Genomic DNA, 22,539 nt, shown 5'->3' on the forward strand with positions numbered 1-22,539 from the left:
ATTCATTCGCCCAATGTCAAATAACAAAACGAATGGTTCTTAATGTTTCTATCAAAGCTACTATACGTTACTATAGCTTATGGAGTTTTTTCTACACTCCATATTATGCGCCTTAGAAGATTTATAGAGACAGCTATAATATCTATATTAACGAATTATTCTTGGGTATAGGTTTAAGTAGTTTATTTAACCCCTCTTACAAATAACATTTCCTTGCTACCTAGGTATCTAAATCGCGTTGTATTTTTTTTATTGTTTTGCAATACTTACTTTACTTACCCTTTGGAATATACCATATGCTGTCCATGTCCATGTTAGATAGTCCATGATGCTGAGCAAGATTCACTAGGTTTCCCAAAATGTCCTAGATTGATTGTATGAAACTTTCCTTTTTTGTTACCGAAAATGCATAGAAATCTGGTAACAACAAAGGAAGGTTCTTGCTCAGCATCATGGACTCTATCAGCCTACCAATTTTTATCCAAATCGGAGACGTGATCCAACTGTACAAACTTAATGGGAATTGCACAGCCGGCCTCTTCACCATTTTTTAGTTCTATTTTTCACACCCGTGGCGCAGCAGCTACCAGATCTTGCTATGCCACTATGCGAATACAGGTGATGCTATACGGAAACGGTCTAAGGAATCCTCTAGATTTGAAATTAATGAAAATTGGCGTAATTTACAGATTTTGCAAGAAAAAAACACTTCATTTTAATAACTGTCAAAATTAATTTTCTGAACTTTTTGCTGATACGGAATTAATATGAAATTGAGTCTCACTCAATTGTTCTAAAATGATCAATGGACTCTATTGTCAAATTAAAGGTGACAGCTAGTAACTAGAGTTGCCAAAAGCAACTGAGTAGCTACTGACGCCACGGCCAACTCATTTATTTACTTTACATATTTTTATCAGACTTAATAAAATTTTAATTCAAAATGTTCATGTTTCTCGAACAGTTGTCCCTTATGTTTTATTTCTGAATGGTATATAGTACCTACATTACGATACAAGTGCAGAAACTCGTGTCGAATTTTTGACAGCTTGTTTAGGATTTCCTCTTCGCACGTGTATCGTACGATGTTTTTCAGTGCCTACCCTACATATGACCCTTTGAAATTTCGACCTGACAGAAATAGCCTGGTATGCGAACTTGTTCTGAAAAACACCATACATGTAATAACTGAAATAGTAGGTACTATCAGCTGCGAAAGTGCATGGAGAAATTATGAATGAATCCATTGATAAATTCGCCATGCACTTTTGCAGCTGATAGTACATTATTAACATTTGGCATTTTCGCGAGAATAATCACCAAAAATATTTTTTCTAAGGTAGGTAAAATTTATGGTTTTCCTACTCAGAATCACGAGCCCTTTCGATCTGGGGCAAAAAACAAGAGATAAAAAAATGGTCCCGAAATTTTCTATTATTTCGCATACTTTTCACTTTGTAACCGCAGCACAAAGTGTTTGAAAAATGGTAACGAAGTGGGAAAAATTAAGTTTTTTTTGCAAATTCAACAAGCTGCAAATTCCACTTCATGCCAATTAAAATTTAAGAAAATTCATCTCCAGGTATACAAATTCGTCATTTTAACACAACATGCTGCAAATACTTTTTTTTTTGCAAATGCAACATTTCAGAAATTCAACTTCTGGCTGGACACTAGGGAATGCAGAACCGGTACCAGTCCCAGAACCGGGACTGAGATTTCCGGTACTGGGAAAGAACCGGGAAATCCCGGTTCTTCGGTACTTTTCGGTACTGAGGGTTTACTAGTACATTTGTTGTAAAATTATGAATAAAACATAAAATGGAAGTCGTCGATAAGTTTTGCTACCTTAGGTCGACCGTATCCAACAATCTCCCGCTTGATGCAGAGATTGTTGGATACGTAGTGGCCAAGCGGCGGCCATGTTCGGGAGGCTACGTTCAAAAGTATGGTGTAACAAACATCTCATTATGTTTTATTATTATTAAGAGCCTGCGATTTCCCACTGCTGGGCAAAGGCTTGCCCCCGCTTTTTCCATTCCTCCCGGTTTTGTGCAGTGCTCGGCCATTCTTTCATAAAGGAGTCTAACTTGTTCCGCCATCGCATACGTGGTCTGCCGGGTCCCCGTTTTGGCCTGGGCTGCTACTCTGTGGTAATCTTGGCCCATAGCTCATTCGGCATTCGGCAGAGGATTGAGGAGAACAGAACAATGTCGTCGGCAAATAGAAGATTATTAGCCTTCTATTCCCGACGATAAGGCCCCGATCTTCCCAACTTGTCATAAGCTTCTGGAAGACTTGTTCAAGTGTGCTGGTAAACAGTTTTGACGATAACGGATCTCCTTGCTTGACTCCTTTTTGAATAGAAAATGAGGAACCTGAGGACTGTAGTTTTATGGCGGCTGTACTATTTTGATAAATGGTGGTTATGAGCTGAATGTAACTGGAATCTATATCTTGATCGCGTAAAGCTGTGAAAATGGAATTGTGATGAAGACTGTCGAAAGCTTTAGAGTAATCGACAAATGCGATGTTGATGTTGGAAGCTTTCTTCTAAATCAGGCACAGGCTGTGGGTGTGTGGGAGATTTGGAGTAATGGGTTTTGTAGAATTTGGTGGCTATTCAAATAATTAACGTGTGTTGGTGGCTATTCTTAGAATTTTAATCCGGTCGCCTATTAGGACCAAAATTATAGTATATCAGACTGCGTTCTAAGCATACTTTCGAAACCTGGACGACATGTGCAAGAAATCATTACAGACCTCAACTAATTCTAACATTAGCAAAGTTATGAGTAACTATAGCAGTAACCGAAGACAATATTATTAGCAAAGTTAGTTTGGTTTACCCTCTAAGTATAACCGACGCCAAGGCTCCGATCATAGATAGATAGATAGATAGATTTTTATTGGTATTAATCATACACTGTCACATAGCCGATGAATACCGAGCGGGACAACTCTAACGCGTTTGAAACTATTTTCATTACATTTGTACAGCATTCAATGGATATTCCGTCGTTAACGTACAAATTTTTGAAGTGATTAAATGCGTTTTAGTTTGTAATCTTTGTCCATTTTTCAGTACCGAAAAGTACCGAAGAACCGGGATTTTATAACATCAGTACCGGTACCCAAAGAGTTCAAAAATCCCGGGATTTCCCGGTACTTTTGGTACCGGGAATTCCCGGGAGCATTCCCTACTGGACACCACCTCAACTCACTGGCACCTCAGATACTACGCGAAGACCAATCAACATAGACTTACATTAGATTATAATTATATTGTCTTCGGTTAGGACGATAGTTATTTATTACTCATGAAATAAAACTAGCTTTTAATGTCGTCGTCGGAAAACATCAGGATATATTTATAAGTAAATTAATTATACGCGATTTAATCTCTTTTCATTCTTAGAAAGAACGTTGAGTTTGCGGTCCCTTCATTGTTACACGGATCCGAATTAGGGTCCATGTAATGAACGTCCGTGTACCCGTGTTACGTCGTATGTCCAAATTCATGGAATTTAATTTTGAAATGAATATTGCTAATCACAACAATAAATTGCTGTAATATTAAAAAAAAAGATGATAATTGCTTATTATTAACAATAAATATGGCAGGGATGGAACTTGGCAGGAAGAAGAAGTAATAGCTTGTATAATTAATTAATTATGCAAGCGCTTATTGTTATGATTTTTTAATGTAAGGTACAGCGGGGCAAATCTCGACTGGGGGCAAATGTAACTGGTCCATTTTTTTCATGTTTTACAATGCTTGAATTATTAATTAGAGTGTCCACTGGGGGCGATACGGGATTTTGTCACTAAAATACCGGTTGAAAATAAGAATTTTCTGAATTCGAACGCGTGAGACTCAAAAGCTGGCCCGCTTATATATGGTAGGCGTGTGCAGTGGATCTATGTAGAACTCATCATCATGTATGTAATAAATAAACGTTTCTTAGAAATAAACAGATTTTTTTTTATCATAATATAAAATGGATCAGTTACAATTTCCCCCCAGTCAAGATTTGCCTCTCTGTACCTTACCTGGTACTATGATTATAACAGATATACCCATTTTAGACTAGCGGTCCCGTATGGTATCACTTAAATTCATTTGATTGAATTGATTGAAGTTTGTGTGTCTTGTAATTCGATAAAAGCTACTAACATTACGTACACTTTGTTTTATTGTAAATTATTAATTTTCTGTATTTACATTACAATTAGGGAACAAATCAAATTATTTTATTGAATATTTTTCGATTTGTTTTTTTTTTTTTTCAAGTAGTCACACTAGTTCACACTACTATATATAAATTATAAATTTAAATAGATATCATACACGAAAGAAAAAACGACAGGGCCCACCAGGGGCCACTGGTGGCTGAGCCGGGAATCGAACCCGGGTCTTCAGCTTACGCGGCTAACGTCCTTACCACTAGACCACTCGCCCGCCCCCGGGTGGCGCCCCCGGCTATATTTAAATTTTATTTAAATTTATAATTTCTTTATTTACATTAATTATCGCCTAGCCAACTTACTCCGAAGATGGGGTAGGTTAACTAAGAGTCTGGAGTTTAGAAAATCGAATAGATACGTGTTATAATTGCAAACAAATACTTGCGTCAAAAATAAAGGGTTTAGAGACCCGAATAGTTCTTCTATCTGTAACAACAATTATTTTCATTACAAACATCAAAGATATATGAGCTGAAGCCAAAAGTTAGTCAACTATCCCCGGTCTCCCTAACCTACTTTTTAGGGTTCCGTAGTCAACTAGGAACCCTTATAGTTTCGCCATGTCTGTCTGTCCGTCCGTCCGTCCGTCCGTCCGTCCGTCCGTTAGCACTAGAAAGCTGAAATTTGGTACCAATATGTATATCAATCACGCCAACAAAGTGCAAAAATAAAAAATGGAAAAAAATGTTTTATTAGGGTACCCCCTACATGTAAAGTGGGGGCTGATATTTTTTTTCATTTCAACCCCAACGTGTGATATATTGTTGGATAGGTATTTAAAAATAAATTAGGGTTTACTAAGATCGTTTTTTGATAATATTAATATTTTCGGAAATAATCGCTCCTAAAGGAAAAAAGTGCGTCCCCCCCCCCCCCCCCTCTAACTTTTGAACCATATGTTTAAAAAATATGAAAAAAATCACAAAAGTACAACTTTATAAAGACTTTCTAGGAAAATTATTTTGAACTTGATAGGTTCAGTAGTTTTTGAGAAAAATATGAAAAACTACGGAACCCTACACTGAGCGTGGCCCGACACGCTCTTGGCCGGTTTTTATTAAATGTAGTCTAACATGTCTACCTATTACATAATATTATGTTGAAAATGTCTGTTTGTTAATAAATAATTATAACAGATTTTTATAGTATTTTCTTACTTTTACCAGGGGCGGCTCACTCCGCGCTTTTATCGCCGCGCTACATGTACATGTCGGCGGCCGCGAATTCGCGGCCCATTCAGTGGTGACGACTTTCGCGCCGCGCAATAAAATTCAATGTCGCCTGCTCGCGTGCGGTCCGTTTGTTAATGCAGGTAAAAAATTAGAATGGCGGCATTTTGTGGACATCAAAGGAGTGAGCCTTCTGTACTTGTACTATTATACATTCTGTGCTTTTACCTCTGTGCGAGGCTAGCGGTCTCATATGGTACCAGCAATCATTCCAAAAACCGAAGGTCACACATTTTTTTACTCAAATATTGTTACCTTTAGTCAAATAAACCATAGATATATTTAAAGAACTACAAACATTGGATTTAACAAAAAACACTCACTCAATGGGGCTAAGTATCTTGATTGTGTACACTTATGAGGACACCGTGAATCAATATACATTTTAAATAAAGAATAACGATTAAATGGCGGTATGGTCTCAGTCGTTGGAGGTATACATACAGTACCTGTACAAGATAAAATATACTACTGTGTATAATGTATAATACAAACTATGCCAAGCATAACCAAATAAGGATGTAATTCTGAAAATAAGTGATTGAAATAAACAATTTGGTAGTTATGTTGTTTTATTTTATATGTATTCAAGGAGATGAAGAATACAGGTATGCTATGTGCAAATTTCTTTTTTGATGATTTTTAATTGCAAGAATCCATTTGACCTCAATGGTCTGGAATCCAATTAAAATCGTAGGCAAGCTCGGGTGCCAAGTAAATGATATTATAAGATTAGGAATAATAGGAATGCATCCTTATAATTAACGTAACTAAGAAAACACCGTGTAGAATATTCATATGTCTTGAGAGAATCTGTATCTCTCTCAGTTTTTCTCACTCAGAAGGTGGATCTTCAACACGTCTCGGGTAGTCCGGCGGTTCCTCTTTCTGCAGCCAAGATGAAAGCGAAACCTTGTCCTGATTGTTGACATTTAACTGAAAGTTTAAAGAAATTTAGTAGGTAGTAAAATCACGTTTTTAAAACAAAGATGTCAAATCAGGTAAACAGCTGAACATAAAAAAATCTCTTTAATCGAACTGAAAGAGAGAGAGGCTTTATAACAACAAAAATAGGGTGTGAAATTATTGAGGAATTCGATACGACTGGACGATAATTTCAAGAACAGAGGATTGAGGCCCAAATTAATAAGTAGTTATGACTTATGAATGCTAATTGTTACCAGAACTGGTTTCAGATAATACGTATGTTGTCCCATAAACATAGTAAAAAATCTAGGTATTAGGAACGCTAGCAAAATAGTCTTGGATTGCGCACTTTATAAGTGTAGTGGGCTTATAGCACTCTAATATTTGTTTTATAAAATGTTACGCTCTTATATTAGCCTTAGACAAGCTAGTACGCACTCTAGAACTCTCTGTCTCATTACTTAGTCTCATATGTGTATATAAGCGCATTTTATAATACTATTATAAGCCTCTTACTCCTACAATAACATTTACGTAGATTAATTGCTCTTGAGAGTAAATGTTCTTATAGTCCCCTTCTCTAAGTTTATTTGATTTTATAATGGTCCTAATAAATGCTCTTGTAAGAATGTCAGGCTAATATCTGCATAACATAAAAACACTATAAGTACATGCTTTTTTCATCTTATTCAAAACTATTATAAGATCAATAGCAGTAGTTTAGAGCGATATTGGATCATTTGATGTTATAATAGCCTTAATAAATGCTTTTGTAAGAACTTCAGACTAATATCAGCATAACATAAAAATACAATAGTGCATCTTTATGTGACCTTATTTAAAGCTATTATGAGATCAATAGCAGTAATTTAGTTCGATATTAGCGTAATATAGAATAAACATACTTAAATAAACAATAGATGGGATCAATATAAAGTGATTAGACCTTATATAGATTTTGGGAACACAATTCTAAGTATACAACCATTTCACATCACCAACATTGCCATTTGAATAAAAAGTAAAAACAATAAGTATATTTGTTTTTATAGGGTCAAGTGATATAAAATCAGGTCAAGATAAAGAAAATGAGGTTTTATATAGGTAAAGCAAGGAACCCTAAATTAATTAAACATGGCCGTGTCATTGGTATTCAAGAATGCTAATATTAAGTAAATGATCTTATAATAGTCTAATAGCGCACTGAGAAAATGCAACTATAACAATGGCGTCTTTTTACTGCAAATATAGAAATAAAATAATTAACGAGGATACAAAATACTATTATTTGAGTGGGCGCATGAAATTTGAAGTGTAAATAAGGGTCCATTTTACAGTAAATAATATTTTCCAAATACTTATTGCGCAATATGAAGAAGCACCAAGGATAATAAACACGCTATTATAAGTTTATAAGTATTACTAAATGGTAATTCGTATCTTCCGTGTTTATTTTGTCAAATATTATTTTTATATTATCACGCTACAGACCAAGCGGATAGCCTTAGAATGTTTCAAATACCGTGTTGTCGTACAAAAATCAAAATAGGCTTGTTTAGGCTCATAAGAGTCTAACGTTGGACCAAAATAAGCCTATGCAGGCTTATAAAATACTTACCTAAAAGCGATATTAGCCTAAGGAGGCTTAAATTAGTTTTGGCATGATTACTGTAAAAGCAAACAGTATGCAAGAAAAGTGATATTAGAACGATATTAAAATAAATACGCTTATAATTGTGCCCAAATCCAGGATTATACGATGATATAGAATCAATATAAAACCAAAAAAATGTAGTCTTGAGATCGTTGTAAGCGCGACTTTTGCTAGTTGTTTACTCAAAAACTGTCCGTAGTTGAAGCTGTAGACAGATCCTTAGTCATTAACATATTATCTTCATCAATTTTCACAGCTAGGTAGTACCTATCTAGTACGTATAGAGTACCTATCTCTGCTGACATTAGAATCCCCTTAGTCAAAGTCCAATCCATCAGAAAGGTATTAATTTTATTTATTATTTTAAGCCAAGCTCAGTTTAGTCAAGACTAATTTAAAACTGTAAATTAAACATAAACGCACTGGCTAGCTCAAACTAACGTACAAGGTAAATCAACTGATGATTATTTTATTTTACATTTTGTCAGAGTTTCGTTTCCTTTCAACCCCTTATTTGCCAAGTCTGGCATAGAAACATGAGTAGTTTCATGCGCTCTGCCTACCTCTTTATGGGATACAGGCTGATTGTATGTATATTTGTAAATATTATTTTATGTAAACTTTATTGCACAATTCATTAAAAAAGTACAAAATTCGAACTTATTTACTGACAAGTTTTATGTGATAGATCAGTAAAAAACCTGAAGCTGTAAAAACAACCTAACAAAACCATCATATTTAGAATAAAACTGATGTAATATAAAACAAAATTAAAGTTTTTGAAATATAGAACGTTAACTAAGGTTTTTTTAGCAAAGTTATTTTTTAATCTTTAGTATAGTATGATTTAGGGGTGTACAAGTTTGTAATGGGGTGGCAACGCGCATGTGACACTCTTTGAGTTGCAGGCGTCCATAGGTTACGGTAACCGCTTTCCATCAGGCGGACCGTATGCTTGTTTGCCACCGACATAGTATAAAAAAAAAACCTAAATTATTTAGTTAAATTGATAACCAAGGTACAAATTTTGTTTAGTTTTTTTTTATATTGTGAGATGTGTATCATAACCTAGAGGAACTACACTGTTCAGTTTTATAAATAGTGGCTAAAAATTAGTGGAAATTAATATATGAAATAAAAGTTTATCATAATACAGACTTAGGTATATACCTACGCTTACTTTGTACCTTATGCTCATTTAGCATGTCGTGTACTGGATATAATGAACTAATAAATATTATGCATTGTTTGTATAAAATCCTTTAACTGATGGTATCTGAAATAAAAACTAAGGTACACAGTAAATATAGACTAACTTAAAAATAACCAAATAATCCACCAAAATGAATTCTCACGGGAAGTACGAGTAATTAGTCAACTATGCCTATTACATCAATATTATTCGCTAAATTCTTTGGCCAAGGAATGGACCAAGCCTAGGGTTTCCTAGTACTATCGAAGAGGACCTTCTTTATATATTATCTGAAGTAACTCTCTAACTTCACCATACCAGTCCAGTCTACTACATATTAGTAATGATCAATCCTTCTAAGTAGTACTAGTACCTATCAAATACCAGAAGCGATGTTATGCCTTATCGTATACTCCTTATGCTAAGAAATGATGATTGTTACACGTCGTCCTGTAGAAACAAACCCATTCGTTGTTTGTGAAATTTCTTAAAAATATTTATTAACATGTAAATATTTGTCTCTTAACTATTTAAAAACGCACTATAGAATAAATAGCTTTTTGGTTTTTCACCGGGCAAGTTGCCCAGAGATTCCTTGTACTTACTTACTTACTTTTACAGACATGATTTATGTTTTAGTTATGAAGATGACGGTTAATGCAGTACAAGGATATTTTCCATACCATCTTCGATTCCTATTTCTATATACCTCTATATAGAAAAAAATGGAGTAGGTATATATAATTGGTCGCTTATCTACCTAACAAATAAATAAAAAGTGGTAACGGTTCGGGAATCAGCAGATATCACATACGTCAGTATACCACAGGTCGATATTCAAGTCTCTACACTTTTTATTGCATTTTTCTAAACACTCTCTCATCCGTCACTATCCGATGACATCACGGCGCTTTTTAGTGGCAAGGACGAACCTGTTTAGTCGGACCTGATTACAGTCTTCTAATCACATGTAAAAGCTACCACATAAGTACCATTCTTTAACACATGAGCTTCTTCTACTCCATGCTTTAAACATTGTGCTTAAAACTATAAACTTAAAACTATACATACATACATACAACATACATACAATCATGCCTGTATCCCATGAAGGGGTAGGCAGAGCACATAAAACTACTCAACTCCTCTACTTAAAACTATGTGTATATTAAAAGACGTAGTACCTTGAAGTTTCTGGGCCTTATAGTATTGTTCGAAAATAAATGAATATTCTATTTCGGAACACCTGAACCTTGCAAAAAAATTTACCGGATTATCAAATGAAAGTAAGAAAACTAATTAACGTTTGCCTCCTAGATACCAAGATCTGTTCTCTGTCAAAAGAAAAAGGTACCCGTTCTAAATGTCTGCTTGTGTATTCGTGTAGTCCCGGCAGTGCTAAGTTGCCGAGGTACCGAACCCGTCCTTTACAGAATGATTTACATTCCTCACTGTTATAAAATTAAAAACGCATCCATTCTACTGTACGTAGAAAGCAAACTGGACTGTACTTAGAATCCGTGAATCCGGACATATTAAACTTGGGTACCCGGACCTTGATAACACGGACCTAGCCACAAATCCGGATTTATATAACACTACATAAAAGCGAGCCAGGCACCTCATACACGAAACGCACATGCGACTGCGATCGATACTGAAGAAATAATAAACTTTAATGTTTAGAGACACATGAAATGATGACGACCGGTCTGGCCTAGCGCGTAGTGACCCTGCTACGCCGCGGTCCCGGGTTCGAATCCCGATAAGGGCATTTATTTGTGTAATGAACACAGATATTTGTTCCTGAGTCATGGATGTTTTCTATGTATATATTTATATAATTAAGTATATCGTCGTCGCCTAGCACCCATAGTACAAGCTTTGCTTAGTTTGGGGCCAGGTTGATCTGTGTAAGGTATCCCCCAATATTTATTATTTATTTATTTATTTACATACACACAAACGCATAAATGAGCAAATCCCTAACATGAGCTATGTGTCACTGAAGGGCTCCTAATCGGATCATCATCAGCAGTTCTTTCATCAATCTCTTAACACGAGCTATGCGTTTTTGAGGAGTTCCGTTCTGATCATCATCAGTTCCACTTCGTCAAATGTAAGTCCTTGTCCTTATTCATAATCCAAAACATTAGAGAGACTTTGGTGATAATACAAAAGTCACTACAAGTGTGCCGTTCAAATTTGAGAAGTTTCCTTGATCTTTCATGGATTGGTATCCAAAAGAGATCACCAAAACTCCAGCATGATCGAAATCTGACTTGAAACCTCAAAGTGCTTAAAAAACTTAACTCATTAAATTCGTCGTTGAAGAGTTCCGCTCTGATCATCATAAACTGTTCCACTTCACCATATGTGACTGTTTTGAATGGAAATGCATGATGTTCTAATAAAACACAAAATTCACTATATATTATGCGCCTTTCAGACTTTAGGAGTTTTCTCGATTTCTCCAGAATCCAATTATCAGAACTGGCTTTCAATAATATGTACATACACTAAAAAAAATCTAAACCTGTCTACTTAGTAACAAACATCAAACATTACACACGAATTGATAAATGATAACCTCCTCGAAATTTGGAAGTTGGTTAAAAACACAAGTTTTTAAAATTGATAATTAAAACTAGGTACCTTATATTATTTAAATTACCTTTTACAATTTTTTTTATACCACGTCGGCGGCAGGTAAGAGGAAAAGAGGTCACCGGAAACTATGGACACCTGCAACTCAAGGGGTGTCACATGCGCGTTGCCGACCCATTAGAAACTAAGTACACTCCTTTTTTGAAGAATCCATACTGTAGTTCATCGGAAATACCAAAACTATGCTTTATTTCGTGCTACCCTAATAAAGAATTCTGGTAGTGATCGCATATACATCGATAAGACCGCCTGTTGCTGCCTTTATTTTCAATGTAATTCTGTTATTAAATTTGTAAACCTGTTATCTTTGTGGGGCAATAAAGAAGATTAACTTATTTACTTACTTAAAAAGTAAAGTAGTGTGTAAGTGCGTTTTCACATTATCCGATCCGATATCGGATGTAGGAAAGATTTCAAAATAAAAAAATCAAAGATGGTGGCGTAAATATACGGAACATGGGCCATCCCATCGGACCCATGTCCGACATCCGATATCGGAACGGATGATGTGAAAACGCACTAAGAGAAACTATGTAAGAGACATAGAGTCATCGAGTATTTTGCCGAACACGCAGAAAATAGACGGGCCGAACCGCACCAGAAAGGTTCCTTTTGTGCCTATGTTTGGTATGAAACCCTAAAAAAGAGAAAGCCAATTCTTAGGTTTATTTTACAGTTCTGGATTAAGCTTGAGTTTAGCTATATATAAACAATAATAATAACATTTGTCGGACACTATCCCGGCGAGTCACTCGGGCACATTGCACAGACATGACCTCATAACTAGGATAATTCACCAGCAGTTAGTATTTTCCATACAATCTTGTGGACCGCGAAGTACCGTACTACAAGTAGGTACTTACCTGCGCCAGTTCTCGAAAATGGTCGAGATACTTGGTTGATTCGACGATCATCGTCGTTTCGGCGAACGATCTCATAGGCAAAAGTGAGCGACACTCGCTAGGGGTGAGATGCAGAAGGCGGTACTCCTGTACACGGCGCGTAGGTCGGTCACCTTGGGCCCTGCCTGCCCCGCTGCTGGATGTATTTAAAAAATAACCATGTACCTGGAGTCTGCCTTTTCCCTTTCTTATACCATTGTTTTTGTATCTTTTGTATTTTTAGCATAAGCTACAGAAAATATTTTGACATACCAACGTCAACGAGTTTTAATCACAGACAACCGCAGAACAGAAAGATCACTGCACAGACCATACAGGTTGTTTGATAGCGAAGTACGTACTAAGTAGAAAATATCAAAGAATTATAGCAGAGAACGACATAATTGCTTATGTTTTAATAGCCAAGCCGAAACGGCAGATTTAACATTTTAAAATTGTACTGAAACACATCCAACTTATCAGTACGTATAAAACCAAGAGTCGTTTATGTAAATGGCCTTGGAGATGATGAAATGAGAAAATGAGCCAAATAAATATCTGTAAGTACTCCTCACACTAATAAATACCCTTGGCGGGATTCGAACAAGGGACATCAGCTTTAGCAGGCCGGCAGGGCCAGTCCAATCCAATATGTACAAGGATTTCACTCCAGAGTTGTGGGTTCAAATCCCGTTGCGTGGCCAACCAACTTAAACATTGTATTTTTTTTTATTGCAATATCTATTCTTATTTTTCAATGAATGTATTTTTTTATTTTTGTTTTATTTTATTTCACTTATAATTGTGTATACATTAGGTTAGGCTCCCTCAGAAAAGGTTTTCTTCTTTTGAAGATGAATTAATATTAATTTCTTTATTTTATAATTTATTTGGTATAATAAGAAAGAAAAAAAAAACAAAAAGTAGAAATTTCGAAATAAAATGGAAAAAAATCACCTAGAAGTTAGCATATTTAGCTGATGGCTGGTACCACAGGGCCACGGACACATTATCATTCCTGTCGAAATTTCATAGCATCTTGTAACTCAAATAGTATAGAGTTTGACGTAGCTTTGGCAATACGCACACATGCGTATATATAATAAATATACAAAATGAACGTAGTTTATGGAAAAGGATCTAACCCACAAACATTGCCAATAGAATTTAAACTTTCTGACAATAACAAAAGTCATTCATTTCAATGGCAATTTTATGGAGATAAATCCTTTTCGCTAAACTACGTCCAAATTTTCGTAATTATAAATTGTCAAAAACGCTGCGCGATTTGACATAGGTCTTGCCTCCTCGAGGCCCGCCGGCCGTCTGACATTTTTGACAATAAGGACACATGTATACGATTGACGCATGAAAGAAAGAGAAACGAAACCGCATAAAATGGCCGTTTTCTGTTGAATTCATGATATCGTAAATGATGATAAATCTTTGTATATACGATAATAAAAAATATTTCCTTCTACGAGAGACTAGATAATTTGGAAACCTTCACTTTAAAGTAGGTTAGACTGATTAAAGTTGCATATTTTTTTCACAATGTTAGTTAAACGAAAAATTAAGGCCTTACTTTGGATTAAATTTCTATCGAGAAAATTGTAAGCATTCGTGTTTCGAGCTGTACAAAAATTTCAATCATATAGTCAAGATATACATATCCAAAAATCAGATCTCTAGGTTTCCGGGGCTAAGCACACCAGTGAATCTAAAATCCTAATATTTATCGATGCATGGCCTTAATCAAGCTTTGCGTGAGGAAGCAGATATTACTATTTTCAACCGTAAACACTCGTTCTAAGATTTATTTTTCCGTAAAAGCAATTAAAATTGCTCATAACTGGCTGGAAACATTTAAACGTAACTGGTCACATGGGTCATATTCAAATGCATGTTTGAGCTGTCAGAATAAATTTTTTACAACATTTTTCTGCTGGTTTCGTAACTTAAGTACTTTTAATATTGTTTGTGCCAGTAATAAATTCATTTATTATTGCGAAGTGCATGGAGGGGGTAAGCAAAGCGATCGCAGTGCTTGCGGTGGTCAAAATCGACACTGATTGTGGTTGTCATCTATCAAAACTCATACAATATAATACAATGTGTAATGTTTGATATGGGGCATCAATGTTGTTTCGTTGTTAATTGTACAAATAATGGCATAAATAGTCGTTGCACGTTCTATGCGTTTCTTAGAGCACACTGGAAATAGGATCAAAGAACTAAATGGATAGCTACGGTGAAGAGAAAACGTAAGTGACATGTCAAAACAAACATTATAATAAAATATATTTAAGCTTTGTTTACCTAATATTGTTCAATAGTCTGTTAGTATTTGTCCTACCGTAAAAGGTTATGCTTAAAAATTCAGGCCTAGCCTGGGAATATCCCCGTGTCTGATATTTCTGCCGCCGCGGACATGACTAGGTACTTACGTTTAGATTTGTTTTATATGGCATTAACGGGACGGAGGTTTAGCGAATACCATATCACTTCTGTAGTCTGGGGTTGGAAGTTTATACCGTGAGTAATGCTTTGGAAACTTATTTTTGGTATTATATCCATGTCTTTATAATCTATCTACCTAAATTACACTTGAAATAGTAGCTCTTGTTATTCGATTTATTTAAAATTAACGAAAAATCGTTAAAATATAATGTTTGTTTACATGTCATTTTCTGACATTTTACACTTCAGGTTCACATGGTAGTGGGCGTAATTGTCGTGCACGTAGCCAATACGTAGGTACTGTACCTACTTTTCATGTGTGTACTTTTACCACGTCACCATCTTTACACATATACATAACATATATATAATCACGCCTGCCGCCAATAAAGGGGTAGGCAGAGCGCATGAACTACTAAGTTTATTCAGTGCCACTTTTGGCAAAAAGGGGTTGAAAGAAATCCAAATAGTGACGACATTGCAGTGACAGGTTGTCAGCCTCTCGCCTACGCAGGAAGAAAAGGGGTGGTGAAATTTCATTACCAGCCAACTAATATGAACTTCACATAACTTTAATAACTATTAAATCGGGATTTAATCACGTATCACATTTAAAACTAACCTCCAACGTTTCAGGGACGTCATTGAGGTTAAATGTTGTGATACACGATTAAGTCCAGATTTAAGTTATTTGGTAAATAATCATAAAATTTTAAATCAATTTATTTTATGTTTACCTATTATACTAATTTCTATCCATTTCTTTGCCCCCAGCTTCAACAAGCTACTACTCCAGAAAGAAGAATTGGAACAGAAGCAGCTCCACCTTCTGCAGGTGGTTGAAAGCGAGAGGACATCCCGATGGCAGTACGCTCAACAGTGTGATGAGTTGAGCAGTGAGGTCAAGAAACTTAGAACTGAGGTACGTTGAACTTCTACAAGTTCTACAAGTGCAGAAGCAGCTCCGCCTTCTGCAGGTGGTTGAAAGCGAGAGGACGTCCCAATGGCAGTACGCTCAATAGTGCGATGAGTTTAGCAGTGAGGTCAAGAAACTTAGGACTGAGGTACGTTTAACTTAGTTCTACAAGTCAGAAGCAGCTCCACCTTCTGCAGGTGGTTGAAAGCGAGAGGACATCCCGATGGCAGTACGCTCAACAGTGCGACGAATTGAGCAGTGAAGTCAAGAAACTTAGAACTGAGGTACGTTGAACTTAGTTCTACAAGTGCAGAAGCAGCTCCGCCTTCTGCAGGTGGTTGAATGCGAGAGGCCGTCTCGGTGAGAGTATGCTTAATAGCGCGGTGAGTTAAGCAGTAAGGTCAAAAAACTTAGAACTGAGGTACGTTACAAAACTCTTCCATGAAAGGATAAGGAAAGTATAGCCTAGCACAAAGAGCCCGTCATCTTTTTGTACAGTCAGGCTCTGTTCAAAAACTATCTAAGGTCAATACGGTTAAGTGTGTCATAAGGGGAAGTGTTGGCCTTCACATTTGGCCTGTTTAAATCAATACTTACTTACTTCCGATGGCGCTACAACCCTTTGTGGGTCTTGGCCTCCTCCACTATCTTCCTCCAGTTGTCTCGATCTCTGGCAACCCTCCTCCAGTTGGTATATTTCCTTATTCTCCTCAGGTCCTCTTCCACACAGTCAAGCCACCTTTTCCGAGGTTTAGCCCTGGGCCTTTTTTGTTGCGGTGTCCATTTTGTTTAAATCAATGATCAGCGTTTATTGAGAGTTCATACGTTTAACACTAATCGTGAGTAGCAAAGAGCAAAAGTGACCTCGCAAAAACATCTGTGACTATGAGTAAAAAGGTCAAATGTAAAGGCCAGACACACTTCGCGTTATGATAAACTTAACCGTATTTACCTTATTCCTTTATTATAACTAATGATGTGCAAGTTGCGGAGACTTTCCAAACAAATCTTAAATTTCTTGAAAAATTCACGGAACTTTCACGAAAAATAAAGGGAATTTAAATTTATGAAATGGAAAGTTTCCATCCATACAATTGTCCATACAAAGTATGGAAAGTTTCCGAAGTTTTCCTATGTGAAAATTTCAGAATTTTGGAAACTTTCCGTCGGCATATCAGTAATTGAAACTAATTTTAATTGTAAGGAGCAAATTAAAGAAATGGTTGCTGTGTTGTACCTACTTATTTATAAGCAAATCATCGACAACCTATATTAGATTTTCTGGTTTGTTTCTCAGCTGTGCACATTCAAGAAGGAGCATGATCAGCCGACCCGCGCTGAATCCGCTACCACCTCCCCAAGCCACTCGCCAGACATCGACCCGGCGGAGCTGCGCAAAATTAAGAAAGTCCAGGTACTTAGGAGCAAAGTTAAGACGATACAGGAGGGGTCAATTCTCCATACAAACGCTCTCGACTATTTCCTCCCTGGTTTTTGAAAATAGAGAAATGATTTTTTCAACACAGATTATTATTATTTTTGTCCCATCATCATCATCATCAGCCCATCAAACCTTTCCAAAAACGGCCTTATTGGATTATGGCGCAAATAAGATGTGGTATTCAAAATTGGTAACAATTAGCCAAAAAAAAACTAAACGGTCCGACACAGACAATTTCATTGTTATACAAGTTCTCAAATTTCGTTACGATTGATTCAGTTTTGAAGGAGGAAATAGTCGGGAGCGGAACCTCGATTTTAAAGATGTTTTCGCAATATCTGTTAACTGAGTTGTTCTGAATATACATTTTTTTTTCGATAATCTAGTTAATAACATTAGTACATTTAACTATAATTCCCAAATTGAAAGGGGGGCTCCTTTCCATTTTAGCATTTTCGCTCCTGTAGCGTCTTAAGCCAAGGATACACTGTATAACTAAAATATCTCGTGACACGTAGCCAGTTGGGTGAAAGTGTCTCCCATATTACCGGACTTTGGTGTCTGTCGTTATCGCGCGTCTTTAAGACGCTGACAGCACCCAATGGCCTTGACGCTAGCGTACACTGTCTAATCGTATGGGAGTAAGTGAGAGCGCGATGTCACTAAAAGAGGGCGGATAGGTACGAAAAGTGCGGAAAAATATTAAAATAAAATAGAAAGATGCATTATTTGTGCAAAATACGCTACAATTTATATCATATCCCACAGTCGACTTCTACGACACCCACGGGAAGAAAGGGGGTGGTGAAATTCTTAACCCGTCACCACACAAATGTAGTTTAAAATGTTTTTCCTTCGTATTATTCCTATTTAAAATCAAAACTACATCAGGCCCCGTAGCCGAATGGCATTTCTCCGACGCCAAACGAAAGCGATACGCCGCTGGCTCTGTCGCGCCAATACGCAAGCGCGATAGAGATAGATATCTACTAGCGCTTCGTTTCGTGAGCGTTTCGTGAGCGATTGTGCCATTCGGCTAGCCACCCTGTATCTAATATTAGGTAAAGGAACTTTATCAAACACTTCATAGAGTTTGTGAGTGTTCGTACTAAGCTCGTATCACAGAGAACCAGTGACAGTATAAATTAACTAAGTTACATAACCAAGTCTAAGTTTAGTTCTAAGTTACTTGTAAGTATTCTTACCTTTAGGCGTAGAAACATTTACACACACATACGTTGTACATTTTGTAGGTTAGAGAAACTCGAGTATATTCTAGAAACTAGAAAGGAATTAAGTTGTTTACAACGTATTCCCTGGCATGAATTTTACATTATGTAGGTTCACCTACTACCTACAAGTATGTATATTCCGATTTTAATAATTGGTTATGATTGTTATGAATTAGCTCAGATCTCTCTCAGATCTCGTTTTAGTTTTGACTTGTTATATAAATTGGTATTATAATTAGAATGTGAATTGTGTGTCATCGTCTTAAAATGTATGTACGCCTGTAAAGGTAGAGTTTGGTGAGACTACTTGAGTAGCAAATAGAACCTAATATGTAACCCATTCTCCACATGCATAAATAAATCATTTCATTTCATTTCATTTCTAAAATGAAAACAAATCTTATTCAATCAACGATTCTCTATTAAGCATTCAGATACCAATAGCTCCCTCCGAATTCGCAAGTGATACTTACGAAGAATAAAATAGAATAGGATATAATAGAACAGAATAGAATACTCGTAATGTTTATTCAGGCAACACACATCATTACATTACAAGAACAAATAAAGTACAAAGAAACAACTATAAAATCTAGAAGAAAAATACAATACAAACAGATGAAAAGAAAATGTGAAGATGAAATGGTCTCCACTCGGCAATGCAGTTGGCACGACTAACGCCGTGGCTTGCGTGGGCGACGGTCGCGCGTTGATCGCGCGACGGCGATGCAACGCATATGAAATCAAACCTTATCGATATGGAAGTATGAGACGCGACGGCGACGGTCGCGCGACCGTCGCCCACGCAAGACACGGCGTAAGCGTTGCCAACGGCGCTGGTATTCTGTGGAGCCAGCGAGGAGTGCGGGACAGCATATTGCGCGACTTATTTATTAAAAGTAGGTAATATGTACATACATACGTATATTGTAAATAGGAATTATAATTAATTTATAAATATTAAAGATAAGAGTGAAAGTATTTTCGATGACGCATACCTATTCTGATATTGACTCTTTTTCATCGCTCTTTAGTATTCAGTAATTTCTAAAGATACTGGCTTCTTTAAAGAAAGTCTATCTATGCAGCAACTTCAAAAAAATTTAAGAACACAAAATGATTTAGCTGCAAATTTTCAGAGCTTCTTCCGAGGCTGGCTGTGCCGTCGGCGATGGAAGCAGATCGTGGATCAGTACATCAAGAGCCCTCACGCTGAAAGCATGCGGAAGAGGAACAGGTACAGTATCTGTAGTATCTCTCTCTGTAGTCGGGGGCCCTTACGGTTCACTTCGACCCACTCGGATCTTAAGTGCAATTACCCCCAAAACCCTTCAGCTATTCAAGTGTCTGATGATGAGGCTCATGGGTAGCTCTTTAAAGTCCTTTGGTTCCAGATAAATCTGTAGTACTTACAGAAACAGAGGGGGGATAAGTATACGGCTCGCGTCAAATTGACATGTCCGCTCTCACCGACAGCTCTCACAGTACTGTCACTCCTCCACTACCCGTTAACCCGAGACAAACGTCATCGCACATTGCTCCATGACTCATACACTGCAGTATCTATGATGTGTTTTGTAGCTGTGCTGTCAGGGCTATAACTGTGAATTGGCAAATTGTGGGCATGTTTCTTCGTCTAATGACTCCTTTGTTGGAGTGAAGGAAAAATATAATTATGCACATTTGACGAACTTGGATTTTATAAGTATTTCTGAATTTGCTGTTCAGAACGATTTTGTAAATTTTCATGACATTGTTATTAATCATGTCATGATGTATCACTAATACATGCCGTACCTCTAAGATCTTTAATTTTAGTTATTGTTTACAGCTTGGTCTTCAAAATGGTTGAGGCAGAAGAAGAATATCTCGAACAAATGGAAATACTGGTAAGAGGATTCTACGAATTACACTTACGAAAGCTACTTACTTTTCAATCTCATTCTTTTTGTTACTTTACTAAACTTTAAAGGTCTTCTTCTTCAACCTTGCGTTTTCTCGGCCTAGCGCCAGGGTCCGATACTCGATCTTCTGCACTTAAACTTGAAAAGTCTATTGAGAATTATTTTTAAGGCTTCAAGAAACTTAAAACTCGGATTCTATTTGATGTCCAAAGCTCAGACGTATCCCTACCACCTTTCTACAGGTAACCTGCTTCCTCCGCCCCTTCAAAATGGCCGCTAGCTCCAAGAAGCCCCCCTGCACCCACGAGGATGTCAACTCCATCTTCCTGAACAGTGAGACAGTTCTGTTCCTCCACCAGATCTTCTTCAAGGGTTTGACTTCTCGGATGGAGTCGTGGCCGACCCTCGTATTAGGTGAGATACCATGGATTTTTGATGCATGCGTTTTAGTCTGTCGGCTACGCAACGAAGTAATAACCCTGATACAAAATTTAAATTCTGAAAACCCCCCACATAGTGGACTGATTTTCATCAAAGATCCTACGAGGGATGACGACTACTTACATAAAAAAAATGGCATTCTGTTTAGTCCATCAGTTAGATCGTCCAAAATTACCGAAGACATATTTTTCGCTATTTCTAGTTAATGAAAAATACAAAGATATAGAGCATCAAAGTTCCGGAGTGGGGGCTTCTGACGTCACTTCTAAGTAAAAATTCTACCTAGGCGTGACGTCACGCGAAAAAACAACGCACTGTACCGTAGTCAGTTTTCGTTTACGAGAAAAAATAAAAAATACTTGTCTAAAATTCTTTGATGACCTAACTGACGGACTAATTAGTTTTTTTAGTCGTCTCGCCTATTGCTAAGAACACTCCCGACTAATTCAGCTTTCAAACAAAAAGAAACGAAATCTAAATCGGCTCATCCGTTCGAAAGCCACGATGCTACACACAAACACACAAAGACAGACACGTCAAACTTATAACACCCCGTCGTTTTTGCGTCGGGGGTTAAAAAGGGTGACTTGCCTTACAAAGATAACGGATCTAAAGATATAATTTTCCTATAGATCCAGTATCTAACTGGCAACATTAAATTTAGATCTAATAAAAAGAATATATACCGAAATAAATCACACATATGAAAGAAAAAGTGACCAAGGCCTCTAGTGCCTGAGGCTGGAATCGAACCAGCGTACTCTGCAATCGCGGCAGATGCCTGTTTATCCGCTCGGCCACCCAGGTCACAGTTGCTGTGGTCGAAATTATCTCTCATATGAGTAATCTATGCAAGGACTCGTAGCGCCCTATATATGTATAGTGTATTTATATGTATAGTGGTGTGACTACTTTAAGATAGCACAAGTTGAAATATTTTCAGTAGATTATAATTTGACATGTATTAATTAGGATTGGGAAGAATAATATGTCTTGTCAGATCCATTTTAGATCTAAAAACTGTCCAAAGTTTTCAACTAGAAGTAGAAAAACTTCAAGTATCTAAAAATCAAATATCTGCTACTTGTTTGAATACTAGTACAATCATAAACTAAGATTGTTCTGGAGAAAAGGAGGTTCAAGCGTTAGGTTGTTTTCGCGATATTTCTTTTAACGATACAGAAGAAAACTGTTTAATACTTTGAACGTTTTTTGAGAATGAATTAAATATAAGTAATGATATTTAAACTACGGAACCCTGAAAATGTTATCAAGAGCCAAATGAATGTCCATATTACTTAGCAGCAATCATTATAATCGACTTATCTGCCTTCCCTAAAAAATTAA

The 22,539-nt window shown here is 36.7% G+C and overlaps 1 protein-coding gene across 1 annotated transcript in view; it reads left to right on the plus strand.

The window, feature by feature from the left end:
• Positions 1 to 22,539, plus strand: part of LOC125234160 (ras-specific guanine nucleotide-releasing factor 2-like) — a 109,602-nt gene that overhangs the window by 64,104 nt on the left and 22,959 nt on the right. Inside the window, 6 exon segments of the mRNA XM_048140364.1 lie at positions 7,484 to 7,497; positions 16,033 to 16,180; positions 17,472 to 17,588; positions 19,987 to 20,084; positions 20,679 to 20,736; positions 20,994 to 21,165. Of these exon segments, the coding sequence (XP_047996321.1) occupies positions 7,484 to 7,497; positions 16,033 to 16,180; positions 17,472 to 17,588; positions 19,987 to 20,084; positions 20,679 to 20,736; positions 20,994 to 21,165 (607 nt within the window).

This window comes from Leguminivora glycinivorella, chromosome 15 (assembly GCF_023078275.1).
Source record: "Leguminivora glycinivorella isolate SPB_JAAS2020 chromosome 15, LegGlyc_1.1, whole genome shotgun sequence".
In the NCBI taxonomy this organism is placed as follows: domain Eukaryota; kingdom Metazoa; phylum Arthropoda; class Insecta; order Lepidoptera; family Tortricidae; genus Leguminivora; species Leguminivora glycinivorella.